General features: G+C 41.9%; 1 protein-coding gene across 8 annotated transcripts in view; it reads right to left on the minus strand.

Moving 5' to 3' along the window:
- The window catches only part of zmp:0000000755 (phosphofurin acidic cluster sorting protein 1), a 271,437-nt gene that overhangs the window by 1,520 nt on the left and 255,905 nt on the right, over positions 1-14,012 (minus strand). For 7 of the 8 annotated variants that reach the window (XM_059982538.1, XM_059982536.1, XM_059982535.1 and 4 more), the window contains 5 exons: positions 11,866-11,908; positions 7,385-7,427; positions 5,880-6,018; positions 3,148-3,371; positions 1,834-1,947 (listed from right to left, as the gene is read on the minus strand). In XM_059982538.1, coding sequence (XP_059838521.1) covers positions 1,834-1,947; positions 3,148-3,371; positions 5,880-6,018; positions 7,385-7,427; positions 11,866-11,908 — 563 coding nt within the window. Of the gene's footprint in view, positions 1-1,833; positions 1,948-3,147; positions 3,372-5,879; positions 6,019-7,384; positions 7,428-8,021; positions 8,117-11,865; positions 11,909-14,012 lie in introns of those variants that run through there. The other variant, XM_059982543.1, reaches the window with a different exon arrangement.

Genomic DNA, 14,012 nt, shown 5'->3' on the forward strand with positions numbered 1-14,012 from the left:
CTTTCACTTAAGGAGCATTGCAAGAGTTTAATTTCCTATAATATCTCAAGATGAAGAAAAATTGATATATGCTTATGTTTTTAGCCGATTAGACTATTGTAAAGCAATCTTTTCAGGACAGCCTAAAAAGGATATGAATTGGCTGCAGCTTGTTCAAAATGCAGCAGCAATAATTGTAACCAAAAAAATAAATCAATAAATTCTGAGCACATTTCATTGTTTTTGGCATCATTACACTGGCTGCTAGTGTCCTTTAGGATCAATTTAAAAATACTCTTAATTGTATGTAATCTAGCTCCTCCATATATTTTGGAGTGTTTATCCCTTACTTCCCTAGTCGTAATCTAAGATCCACAACTACTGGTTTGCTTAGTGTTCCTAAAACCAAGTATATTAAAAAAAATAACTGGTGATGCAGCCTTTTGCTCTTGTTCACCAAAAATCTAGAAAACTACTGACTGAGATACTCCAGGCCAGTACTGTGTAACATTAAAAGAACTTATTTAAAAAGAACTTTCTACATTTTTGGCCTACTTGTAGGACTACTTAATGCCTGTTGACAATGCATATATGTAATTTGATTACATTTTATTCTAAATAATGTTTGTCTTATGATTTTTAATTTTCTCTTTTATGACTATTGATTTATCATTTCAATCTATGTAAAGCACTTTGAGCCTGTGTATTAATGCATAAAAAGTGCTTTGTAAATAAAGTTATTATTTATGCATGTACCTGTCCTAATGTCTGTTAAACATTGTGGTTGTATCTGCCTCTAACACTTCTGGCAAAGGAGAATGGTGGATGGTTGTCTTTCTGACTACCTGTGATCAGTGGTGTATCACAGGGATAAGTCCACACCCTTGCTGTTTGTTATCTACGTCAAGGATTTGGATGTGAATGTAGGAGATATGATTTAATGTGTTTGCAGATGATAATGAAAATTGGTTTTGCCGACCGTGAGGGGGAAAGTCGTACACTACAGGATATCATTGAGTTGGTAAGGTGGGCAGAACAATGGTAGATGGAATTTATTCCTGGTCAGTGTGAGCTGATGCACTTTGGGGGGAGGGATGAATAAGGGTAGGATATATACAGTCATAGGCCCTGAGGAACTGAAAGACCTCAGTTTACAAGCCCAAGGATCCCTAAAGGTGCCAATGTAGGTAGTTAAAATGGTGAAGAAGGCATACAGGATACATGTCTTCATTAACTGGCATGGAACATAAAGAGAAGGGATGTTTTTGTACAAAATATTGGTTAGAGTACTTTGTGCAGTTCTGGGCCCCGTACTATAGGAAGGACATGATGACATTGGAGTGGGTGCTGCCTGGGATGGAGCAGTAATGAGGAGAGGCTGGGCTTGTTTACTTGGAAGAGGATGAGGAGAACATGATAGAGATGCACAAAAGTGGTGAGGGAAATAAGCAGGGAAAATAGTAGGAAACTGTCATAGGTGTTGACAAACATAGGGCATAAACTTAGGGGAAGGAGAAAGTGTTTTGGAGAGCATCCGCTGAACTTTTTCACCCAAATGGTGGTTGGCATCTGGAACACACTGAAGGGGTGGGTAGAGGCAGAGACTCTTACAACATTTTTGTATATCGAGGAATACTTGAATTAAGGCAGAGTAGGCTAGCAATCAGTACTATAAATGGAATTAGTGTAGATAAGGGCGATGGTCAGCATGGATTTACTGGACTGAAAGATCTGATTCTGTGCCATGTCCATGAAGTAGTCACAGTTTACTAAAATGTGGACCATTTCTGCAGAGACCTCCCTCCACTACCTGCTTCACTGCAGCTGCTGGTGAGGGCCTGGGCAGCTTCTCACCTTTTAGCATGGTCTGCTGGTGTTTGGCAGTACAGATCAATCGACTGATCCCCTCGATCACTTGGCTCTTTGAGTCCAGCTCCTTTTCCCGCGGCTTCTTACTCAAAAACATCACTGCAAAAGACGAGTCCACGGTCAAGAAGGATGCAAAAGACAGTCTGGGTCAGTGGGATGGAGGGTCACAGTCTGGGTCGGCAGGGCAGAGGGTGACAGTCTGGGTTGGAGGGACGGAGGGTCAGACAGTCTGGGTCGGCGGGGCAGAGGGTGACAGTCTGGGTTAGAGGGACGGAGAGTCAGACAGTCTGGGTTGGCGGGACGGAGGCTGACAGTCTGGGTCGGCGGGACAGAGGGTGACAGTCTTTGTCGGCAGGACGGAGGGTCAGACAGTCTGGGTTGGCGGGACAGAGTGAGTTGGTTAGTCTGTGTACGAGAGACAGTGCATCAGAATGTATGGGACAGTCTGGGTCAGAGGGATGGAGTGACTCAGAGTCTGGGTCGGTGGGACAGGACACATGACCTTAAACATAATGACTGGCTGTGTTACCTGTCCTATGTGTCCCAGAAACTCTGACCTGCCGGACACAGGTCATTTTTCAGTAAATCATCAGACATTTGCCCCATTAAGACTTTACAGGCATGTTGGTTAACTGTCCTCTTCCCTTTCTCTGCAAATTATTATCCAGTGGCTATCTTATTCCCCAATGGAAGCAAACAATTGTGGATGCTAGAACTTAGACCTAAACAGCGAGTGCTGAAAATATTCAACAAAATGGGCAGTGTCTGTGGAGAAAGACCCACAGTTAATGCTTCCAAGAAAAATAGTTCTGGTGAGAAGTCACCAACCAAAAGCATTAGCTGCTTCTCCCCCTACAGATGCTGCCTGATCTACCGAGTCTTTCCAGCATTCTGTCTTTAAATTGCCTGTTGGATTGTGTTCAACAACCTTAACAGACTGCCTGTTCCACACATAAGTGCTTCCCTGAGGAAGTGCCCTTTCCTGAGCAGAGTGCTTTACTTTAACTCTGCATCACCTGACCTCCAGTAAAGAGATCCCTTTACTCATCCAGTGCAATGGCTTTGGTACAATTTCATCATCAGGATCTGTGCAGTATTCAAAACTGGAGAACCAGTATCCCACGGAGTCCCCTATTACAATGTTTCCCCAGAGCACACCTCCTGGTCCCACCCCGCATGTTCTGCCTCCCACACTGGCTTCGGTTCCCAAGACACAATCCCTTGTCTCATTTTCCACCCTGTGACCCCCTGCCTGACAGTCTCACCCATCACTGCCTTTCCATCAGCCAACCTGCTCACCTTTCTTATTTTTCTCTTTGGTCACCACGGTCATCAGCATAGTAGCTGGTGGAACCATCTCACCCCCATTGGGCAGCCGGGTGACTTGCAGTGAGCGGAAGTTGCTCTTCAAAGTGTTCTTACTCCCGATGTCCCGCTTCTCACCGTCTCTCTTCTTATCGGGCACCTGGGTGGTCCAGTAGTCAACCTGTAGTCCCATCACCTCCCCTCCAGCTCCCGTCAAGCTGTCCATGTGCAGCCCAAGGAAGGAGGGAAGGGCCATTAGATTTTAGCTGACGTGTGTGCATATAAACATGACATCTCACTCACTCTCACCAAAAACACACACAGATATTCATGCACACATACACTCACACAGTCAAGTCTAGGTGCTCATATAAATGCACCCACACTTCCCTTAGTTACCACTTGGGTTAACTCGAGCACCAGTACCACCCTGACCATGTCTCCCTGTGCAGTGACAGGTAAGTTTGGCTGGACCAGGAAGGAATACTTAGAGCTTCAGATTTACGCCATTCCTGGATTTTTTTTTCAACTGCTATGCCAAATCCTTCAGAGATTTACCTACAGATTGCAAGTTGCAAAACTTCCAGCTGGATCCACAGCCTCTTGAGGAGGGAACCACGGATCTTCAGTGTGTGAAGTGTTTCCTGATATTGCTCATAAATGGCTTGGCTCTCATATGAATGTCAGACCTGCTTGCCCAGAAATCCCCCTTCTTGAAGGGTGCTTCACTATTCTCTTGAAAAGGAAGAGGCACAGAGGCTGTAGGCTGTGCTGGGATTGGTGTAAAAGGGTGCATAACCGTTGGCATGAATGTGGTAGGCTGAAGGCCTGTTTGCATGTGGTACAATTCTGTGAACTAGTGTTGGCCAATGAGAAAGGGATGCTTGTCTCCTGTCTGTGAACATTCTAATCCTCGATATTCTATTTAACTATTTCAGGGACACAGCTTTTATTTCCCTCTACACAGATACTGTTGCAGAGTTAAGATTTGGTATATTCTTTTATTCCTTCCATGGTGTCACAACTTTGGCCCACCATCAAACACTCTTTAATGCTAACCCTACCCTAACCCATTGATTTCCTCACTTTCCTGTCAACTCCACACAGATTCTGCAACTGCTTGTACAGGATGCTGGTGAGGCCACATAAGGATTACTGTGTTCAATTTTGGTCGTCCTGTTATAGGAAAGGTACGATTACACTGGAAAGTGTGCAGAAAAGATTTATGAGCACATTGCCAGAACTTGACAGTTGGATAGACTAGGTGTTTATTCCTTGCAGAGAGGTGATCTTGTATATAAAATAGTGAAGGCGTGGACACACTTAGTCTTTTCCCCAGGGTTGGGAATCAAGAACTGGAAGGCATAACGTTTGAGCAGAGGGAAAAGCTTTAAAAGAGATCTGAGAGGCGATGACTTCATGAAGAAGCTGGTGGCTTTATGGAATGAGCTGCCAGAGGAAGTGGTTGAGGTGGGTACAATAACATCAGCTGGACAGCTTCTGGGTCAAATGCTGGCAAATGGGACTAGTTCAGTTGGACATCTTGGTTAGCATGGACCAGCTAGATCAAAGGGCTTGTTTCCATGCTATGTAATTCTGTAACTCCATAAACCCGGGAAAATTTACAGCAACCCATTGTTCGGATAGGGGAGGAAATCAAAGCACCTGGGGAACCCGTATAGTCATAGGTAGAATGTGCAAATTCCACACAATGTTGGAAGTTTGGATCAAACCTGGCTCTGAAGCTGCTGCATCTGTCTCCAGTTGCTGGTACTTGCAGTGATGGCAAACTCAAATCTCACCCTATCACAGATATTCTCTCTGCTTCTCCCCCTCCCTCCAGTACTTATGAAAGGGCTGTAATAGGCAGTACTGTGATTCTCTCATCATAAATACTATCATTGTCACGAAGAAAGGAAACAGGCTTTTCATCTACAGTTGGTGGATGTTGACAAAGATTCCCAACTGAGTTAGTCACGTTTGCCTGCATTTGGCCAATATCCCTCTAAAGCTCTCCTATCCATGTACCTGTTCAAGTGCTCTTATTGGTAATGTATCTTACTCAACCACTTCTTCATTCTATATACTAACCACTCTCTGGGTGAAAAAGTTGCTCTTCAGATTCCTATTCAATCTTTTACCTCTCAATTTAAACCTATGCCATTTAGTTCATGATTTCCCAACCCTGGGGGAAAGACTGTATGCATTCACCCTATCTATCCCCCTCATAAATGTATACATCTCATTCACTGAAATGTCAATGAAAGATACCCCTACCTGCTCAAGCTCTATAAACTCAATCTCTCAAGTCTCGGCACCACCTTTGTAAAGGTACCTTTCCTATGGCAGGGTGACCAACGCTGAACAGCTATTAACTTCATAACTCAGTCCCTTAAGTTCTGGCAACATTTTTTCCTCAGTATTTCCAGCTTAGTTGCATCTGTCCTGTAACAGTGTGATTATAACTGAACACAATATTCTAAATGTGCCCTCGCCATATTCTGTACAACTGCAGCATTCCAACTTCTAGATACTGACTGATCGCGATCAGTGTACCAAAAGTAGCTGTCTTCACCCTGTCTACCCAACACCACTGTCAGGGAACTATGTAAGTGCACTCTTAGACTCTTCTGTTCTACAACCATTTATGTCCTTATGCTCCAACTAATGGGGCAGGAGCCATCAGCAGGCACCCTGGAACACTGCCAGCCTCTGCGCATCCTTACCAAGGTCCGGACAGCACACCCGAGACAGATGGAGAAGGTGGCGGAGTGGCATTGGTATCTTTTGAGTACGCTGTCATGTTGGTGGCTGGCGCTGGGGATAAGATATTAACGTTGCACAATGTGGCGTCATCAGAGTCAACTGGAGAAACAGATTGTGTAATCAGTAACACATTGCGAACCTCAGCTGCACACATACACAGACCACCTCCACATCATAGAGAGGTGGAGGTCCCAAAAAACCATTTGTATCACTATTTTCTGTAACATGAGGCACATTGTCTATGCATGAACAGTGGAAAACATTTGCATACAAACTCCGGGAGGGCAAAATTTTATTCTGTATCTCGGCTTGTTTGATAGACTTCTGTCAATTCCATAAGGGTAAATTTCTGTTACCCTAGCAGAATATATTTGGGTAACGGAACATAAATTGGGGGTTAACTGTATACCATCACCAACTCTTCCCAGCCACTGAAACCCCTTCCATAGCCCATGGTTGCAGACCCCCATTATGGACTTCCTCACCCTCTCAATCCCCTCCCACAGGTCACAAACATTTTTCCCCCATCACCGACTTCACATACCATCTAAATCCCCATCCCACAGATCAGACATCCTTCCCCCTTCACTGACAACCCACAAATACTTCCCACTCTCGGAATTCCCTCTCCCATCACTGACTTTCTCCACCCTCTCGCAGATCATGGACGCTATCCCTGATACCAACTCTCCCTACCCACTGAATCCCCTCCCACAGCCCATGAACACTCTCGCCCATCATTGAATCCCTTTCCACAGACTACAGAAACTTTTCCCACCTACTGAATGTCCTGAATCTACAGACATTCTCTTTTTCCCACATTGTCTTCACTGATTAGATCCCCCCTCCCACAACCCTCCATAGAGTTCTACAGAATGCAAACAAGCTCTTTGTCCCAAATGGTCCACGCTGACCAATATGCTCATTTAAGTTAGTCCCATTTCCCCAACCGGCTCTATCCCAAACTGGGGTCCATGAACCCCTTGCTTAATGGTATTGGTCTTTTGCATATAAAGGCTGGGAACCTCTTCTATCAATGTATCAAGATAAATGAGTTTTAAATGCTGTTCCTCTGCTAGCTCATTCCATATATTGAGCACCTTATAGATGAAAAAGGTGCCTCTCATGTCCCTACTCAATCTCTCCTTGAATCTATGACCTCTAGTTCTTGATTCCCCACCCTGTCAATACCCCCTCATGATTTTATATACTGTACTTCTATAAGGTCATGTTTCAGTACCCCACATTCCCGCGAATACTGGGCACTGATTCAACCTAACTCTTGCATAGTGCTCCCTCTCCCTGCCTCCAAGAGGCAGTGCACACAAAGAAACTGGCACTGGACACAACTAACTACAAACTTCAGCTCACCCAGGGAGCTCGAGACTTGGAAACTGTGGCTTGAGTTTGACTCTTCACATCTTGGTACCAGCAAGTATTACATGGTGAAAAGCGTTCTACCTACCTGAGGCTGACAGCGACTGTTCCACAATGCCTACTTTCACCACCTGTGGAATTACAGGCAACATTAAAGTTCAAAGTACAGTTAAAGTATGTACACAGTATACAACCTTGAGATTTGTCTCCTTACATTGCCCAGTTATTAATGCAACTGGTAAATCAACAGGTTTAATATAGTCATCGCATGGAATTGGGTCAATAGTTTTAACATATTCAACAGGTTCAATATGGTCAATAAGTTTAGTACACTCAATTAGTATAACATACATGGTGGACTTAATATGGTTAATGAGGTTAACACAGTTAATGCAATAAATACAGCCACTGGGCAGATATATGTGGTCAATAGGCTTAATAGATTTACTGTTTAATAGGATCAGTGACTGTGATACTGCTCCAATCAAAACAACTGCAGATGCTGGAAACCTGAAATACAAACAAAAAATGCTGGAAACATTCAGCAAACCAAGTGGCATCTGTGGAGAGAGAAAAAGAGTTAATGCTTCAGGTTGAAGACACTTCATCAGAACTGAGAAGGAGCCAAAAGAAGCTTATTACGCTGCAGGGAAGGTGGGGAGGGAGGGTGTCTCTGAAAGGGTAAACCGATGGTGAATGTAGGGATAAGCTGTAAACAAGGTTACCTGGTCAGTGAGGAAACAGGAGCAAATAGATGGTGAGTATGTAGATGGAAGAACATGAACAATCTGCTGGGGGATCTCAGCAGGTCGAGCAGCATCTATGGAGGAAAGGATGTCGACATTTTGGGTTGAAATCCTGTATCAGGTCTGTGGTGACCTCTCTTGCCCAGCTCTCACTGAGTCTTCAATCTGAAACATTAACTCTACTTCTCTCACCACAGATGCTACCTGACCCGCTGACTCCTTTCAGTACCTGCTGATTTTCTTTCAGATCTTTAACCTCAGCAGTTCCCAGATTTTTGTGGGAAGGCAGATTGTTATCTGAAGAGTGATATTTATCTAAAGAGACCTGCATGTCCCGGTGCTCTAGTAATTGAAGGTAAGCAAACAGGTGCAGCAGGTGGTTAAGAAGAGAAATACTATGCTTGAAAAAACCTATGCTATAGAAAGTGACCAGAGCAGCATCTCTACACTTGGGAAATATTAAAAAGGTGCATCAATTTCTGTCCTGTAATGATGCTGAAAAACTAATTTGCGCCTTTATATCAAAATGACCAGATTACTTCAATCTACTTTTTACTGGCAATCTATTGACAAACATCAACTCATTCAGAGCACTCCTGCTAGACCTTTAACTAAAACCAGGATGAAGAAGCATACTGTATCATTCACATTCTAACTACTCCACATTGGCTTCCTGTATCTTTTAGAATTGATTTTAAAGTTCTCTTACTTGTTTTTAAAGATTTCAGTGGTCTGGGACCAGAATACATCACTGAGTTACTTTTGCTTTATAAACCTGCTCAAACCCTCAGGTCTTCTTCCACTGGTACCTTAGATTTAAACGATTTCTCACAAATGATGATTGGCAGGACAGTATTTTTGACCTATGCTCCTGAACCGTGGAACTCAAAATCTAAAACTATAAGGGATGCACATTCAGTTGATACTTCTAAATACCAGTGCAAAACCTATTTATTCAAGCAACACACACAAAATACAACCTTGCTTTTAAGTAACATGTTTTTGTCTTTTTTTCTTGTTTGCACTTTATCCATTTATACAGACTTTGAACTATTGCTTGTATGAAAAATGCTCTATGGATAAATTATTATTACAGTATTTTTTTCTCTCACCTCAAGCTGGTAAAACCTGAGGTATGGCCATAGCCAAGCACACTTGTTTCTCAATTGCTAGGAACTTTCAGACTATTCTAGAAGTGTTTAGTATTGTGGCTGTTTGGAGATTTACATAAATATTGTCCTGTAAGTTTAATTGTTTAATGTTATTGTGCAATAACTTCCAGATGATACCAATTGTAGATATTGCTACTGGGACAGCGTATACCCTGTTCATGTTCCAAAGTCTTTCAAATTCCTCTTTTAACATAGCAAATTTCTGTTGTTTTTCATATATTAAATTCTGTATCTTATGCGTGTTTGGAATGGTTATATCTGTTAAGTTATTCTTGCTTGTTTATCCTGTAATATTACATTCAGACAGTTATTATGGATTGTTTGTAATAATTGATCGGTTGTAATATAATTTTTAGGGCCCTGTCTCTAAAACTGGATCAGTCCTCTATTTATAATAAGGTATGTTGTCTTTTATGAGTTTATACTTTACAGCATAATGTTTGTCATTTGATCGTGCCTGTGTAAGTAATCAGATTGAGTTAAACTGTTGGATTGTTTCTGGTTTCTCTTGGCATTTTCTGCATTTATTCTCTTGAAATTGTTGGTCTTTCATAATGTATTTTTGATTTTTTTTGTGTTAACCACCTAGCCCTGTATTGCCGCAAGGAATCCCTCTTTTTTTGGGAAGAGGACTCCAAATCTGAGCCAGACATTCAATGCTTTCTTGTTGAAATCTAGTCTGCTCAGATCATGTGGATGTCTTCCATGTTGGGTCATGCTCTTCCAATAGTTAACTTTTTCTTCTGTAGTGATAATTTCTTCATTTTTCTGGGCTATGCTTTCATTTAAGTTTAGTGGTGTGTACTTCTTACCAGAATTCCTTAAGCTCGCATGGAGTGCTAAATCCTGTTTTTGTTGATTCTTAGAAGATATATCCTTAGAAGTTATATCTGTTGTGTAAATATTTTATGTTTGTTATTCCTCTTCCTCCTTCTGCCCTACATAGTGTTAGTCTAAGTGCGTTTGAGTGTACATAGAGTGTTCTAAATTTTTATAAGTTTTCCAGACTAAGATATTATGCCAAAAGAATATGTTGATATGGGTACAGTGAAAGTATTTATTGCCTTTGTTATATTTTTACTATTGTGCTGTTTGACAAATTTTCTTAAGCCTTGAAGTAAATTCTGTCGAAAGTTTTCCCTTTATCGCACCATGGTCCATTTTCTTTGCTTGTTGATATCCCAGATACTTATATGTTTCATGTTCATCCACCAGTTGTATTGTATCCTGCTGCTTTGTTTTTTATTCTACTAGCTCTATTGCATATTTCTTTATGTTTAATGTTCTGCACTTATCTTGTCCAAAGTTCATGTTTATATCTTTAGAAAATAGTTCTACTATTTGAAACAATTACATTAGCATTACTGATGAAGGAGTGTATAATTTCAAATCATCTATATATGGAAGGTGTTTCAGGTATAATTCATTTTGTTATCTCTGATTCAAAACCCGATTTTCATCCAATTCAGAGTGGGTTTAAAGCAAGACAAAATCACATTGGGTTTAGAGAGATGCCCTGGAAAATGCCTTGGTTTATTTTGATAATGGTGGTTGTTCATAGGGTGATTATAATATGCCAAAGCTTCATCTGATGAAGGAATTGCACAAATATTGGGTGCAATTTATATATATTAAGAGCTTCTATTAACCATGAGCGTGGCACAGAATCAAATGCTTTTTGGTAGTCAATTTAACAACATGAAAGATTTCTCCTTTTCCCCTGGGTTTAATTTAGAATTGCAGAATCCATTATTATGACATCTTTTCATACCCTTAAGGCATCCCTTCTGCTCTTCTGTCAGTATATTGTGGCTATCTAAGTAAATGGTATTCAGTTGTGAGATGCACAGCATTAGAATTTCATTTATAGCTTATTATCATTATTATTCTGACAGGACTGACAAGATTAGATTGCAGGAAGGATGTTTCTGGTGATACAGGAATCCAGGACTGGGGATCCAAGTCTAAATGATAGGGGGCAGCCACAGAGGACTGAGATGAGGAGAAATGTCAAATGTGGAATTCTGCACCACAAAAAGCAGATGTCACTAAAACACTAAATATATTCAGTGAGTTAGAGTTTGTTCATGAGGTCAGAGAGATGTGGGGTGAAGGCAGGAACACGGTGTGGAATGTAGATGGGCAGCTACAATCCTGATGGTGGGATATGTGTAAGGGGATGAACGGCCTACTCCTGCTACTGTCTGTCAACTTTTATCTCACCAAGATCTAATTAGGGAACAGAAGTCCAACTAGGCTGAGTCTATAAGGCGCCTTGAGAACAACCTATGGTCCTGTACACCTGTTCATTACTGGACAGCACACGAAAGGGATACTGCTCCTTCCGTCCTGCCTGAGACAGTTCAGATATGGTGTCCAGTGAGATTGCAACTCCTGGTCATATATTGCAATTGCTTCACTCAGCCTCTTGCCCCTAACAGGAGCAGCTGTGCACACAGGGTATTTCCAAAGGCAAGCAGCACACCATGGGCTACACCAGGCCATTGGTACTGGGAGTGGCAGGGGCTCAGGATCTTCACAGGAGGAAACAGAATCCTGTAGAAGAGACTAAACCTTTCCAGATACCACAGAATAACAGGGACAAAGTTAAGTCTGCAAATAGGACTGACAACAGAGCCAGAAATACTTACACCAACAAAAGGGATGAATTTCTGGCACGAATCCTCATCAGGGCTGCAGTGAGAGAAGACAAGCAGAATTATTTACAGTGTGAGGCACACACACACACACACAAACATACCATCACTCCTACACAGAGCCGCATCCATATAAAGACAATTAGACAGACAATCATTGGTAAGCTCTCCACGCCAACAAGATGGTCCCAGATCAATCTGCACACTACCACTGACAACCAAACACATTTGCATCACAAACATAGCACCTCCCCAAGATAATGCAATACCTATCAATTTCAAATTACTCCCAACAAACTCATCTCAAAGAAATTACAATGACAGAGCCTGGGTTAAAAAAGATCAGACCATCACATCTCCTTGATAACATTTCAAACCACCCTATGCAAAATAATCTCAGAACCATACACACATTCAATAAACCTCACATCTTCACAAATTCCTGAAGGAATCTCAAATTAGTCTGAAACAATGTCAGACTAATGTTAAGGCAGTTCCTGGAGATAAACATTCTGAAATAATTTCAATCAACATATTCCCATGAAATAATCTCAAATCAACTCTCCCTGCTGAAAAACTCTTAGAACAAACTTCTGAATTAATTTATTTTTTGTCTGGCATTCTGGTGGTACCTTAAGAGGAACTTATCCTGAATGGTTTGTGCTCCAAGTGAAGCAAGGATTTGAGGGGGTGGAAGTCAATCACAGTCAGCCTAAGGACATTGCTATATGGTAGTGCAAGACATTCTATTTTCGCATTGAGGATCCTGGAGCAACAGATTCCTAGGTAAGTGGGAGTGTGAAGGAGATTTGAAGGGTGCAGGACTGGATGGCATGTATATCTTGGGTCTCACAACAATAGTGAGTACAGATGAAGCTGTGGTCACCACCTCCCAACAGCAGGTAGCATCCTGTGCTCCTACATACAGGTTGGAGTTGCACCTGACTAGTTTATTAAGGTTAACTACAGCCCATGCAACATTTGATAACAAGGCTGAGAGTCTGCATAAGAATGTGTAGGCATGCTGATCTGTCTGAGTGCAACATAGAAGTGTGTTTGTGTGTATGTGCACGTGAGGGCCTGACTGTGAAAATGTATGTTAAACAATGTGTATACCTGTGCACACAGGAGAATAGGTATATATTCAAGATTATTTAATGTTATTTCCCGTGCATGTGAAGAAGAATGTGTATGTCCATAAGAGGTTGTAAATGAGAATATTGTTACGCAACAGTGTGTGATACAGTATGAAAGCTTGTGGATATGAGGGTGTACATGTAGAACTGTGTTTAGGAGTGAGTTCATGTGCAAGTATATGAATATAAGCATGTGTGTGAAAGTAAGTGTTTAAGAGTGACAAATACTGTGCTTTTGGACAGGAAAACTCGAATAAAAGCCATTGCTTACAGAATGATGCCCCAATATTGTCAGCAATGTGGTTCTGAGACAGGGCAGGGAAGGATGTGACCACAATTCTGTGTCAATTCTAATCTAATCACTTCTACTACTAACAAGCTACTCTGTACTGCAGGTGCTCATGTATACACACTTGCAAATAGACACCACACACATACAGGTGTGCAGACACACATGCTGTCTCACACTCACACACAGACTGATTCCCCTGTACACACACACGCGCGCATGCACACAATGGTCAGGTAAAAAAATGTCACATGAGGCCAGCCAGCAAACATAGTTTTGTATTTGACTCACTGAATTGTCTGATGAAGAAACAGAGAAGGTTGATGAAGGGGATAGAGTAGATGATTCATACATACATTTTCATACTTAGTTTAACAAAGAGATGGGGAAATGGTGGATTGACACAACACCGTTGTGAAGTGTGTGCAGGGACAGAGGACTGGGGATGGATGTAGATGTTTGAATGTGGCAGGTCTCATTGAGAGGGCAACTGAAAGGTCTTGGCCTTCATAAGTGGAGTATAGAGAGGGGACATTGTGTTGAACTTGTATGGGGCTTGGATTAGTCTACAACCAGAGAAACAGGTCTGATCACCGCACTAAGGGAGACCACCAGCTCACTGTGCAAGGAGGGTGCACTGGTTTAGGGCTTCAGGTAAGAGGTACAGTGGAGGAAGGGACTGTCAGAAAGAACTTTTCCACGAGTGTTAATGCTGG

This window comes from Hypanus sabinus, chromosome 10, assembly GCF_030144855.1.
Source record: "Hypanus sabinus isolate sHypSab1 chromosome 10, sHypSab1.hap1, whole genome shotgun sequence".
NCBI classification, from domain to species: domain Eukaryota; kingdom Metazoa; phylum Chordata; class Chondrichthyes; order Myliobatiformes; family Dasyatidae; genus Hypanus; species Hypanus sabinus.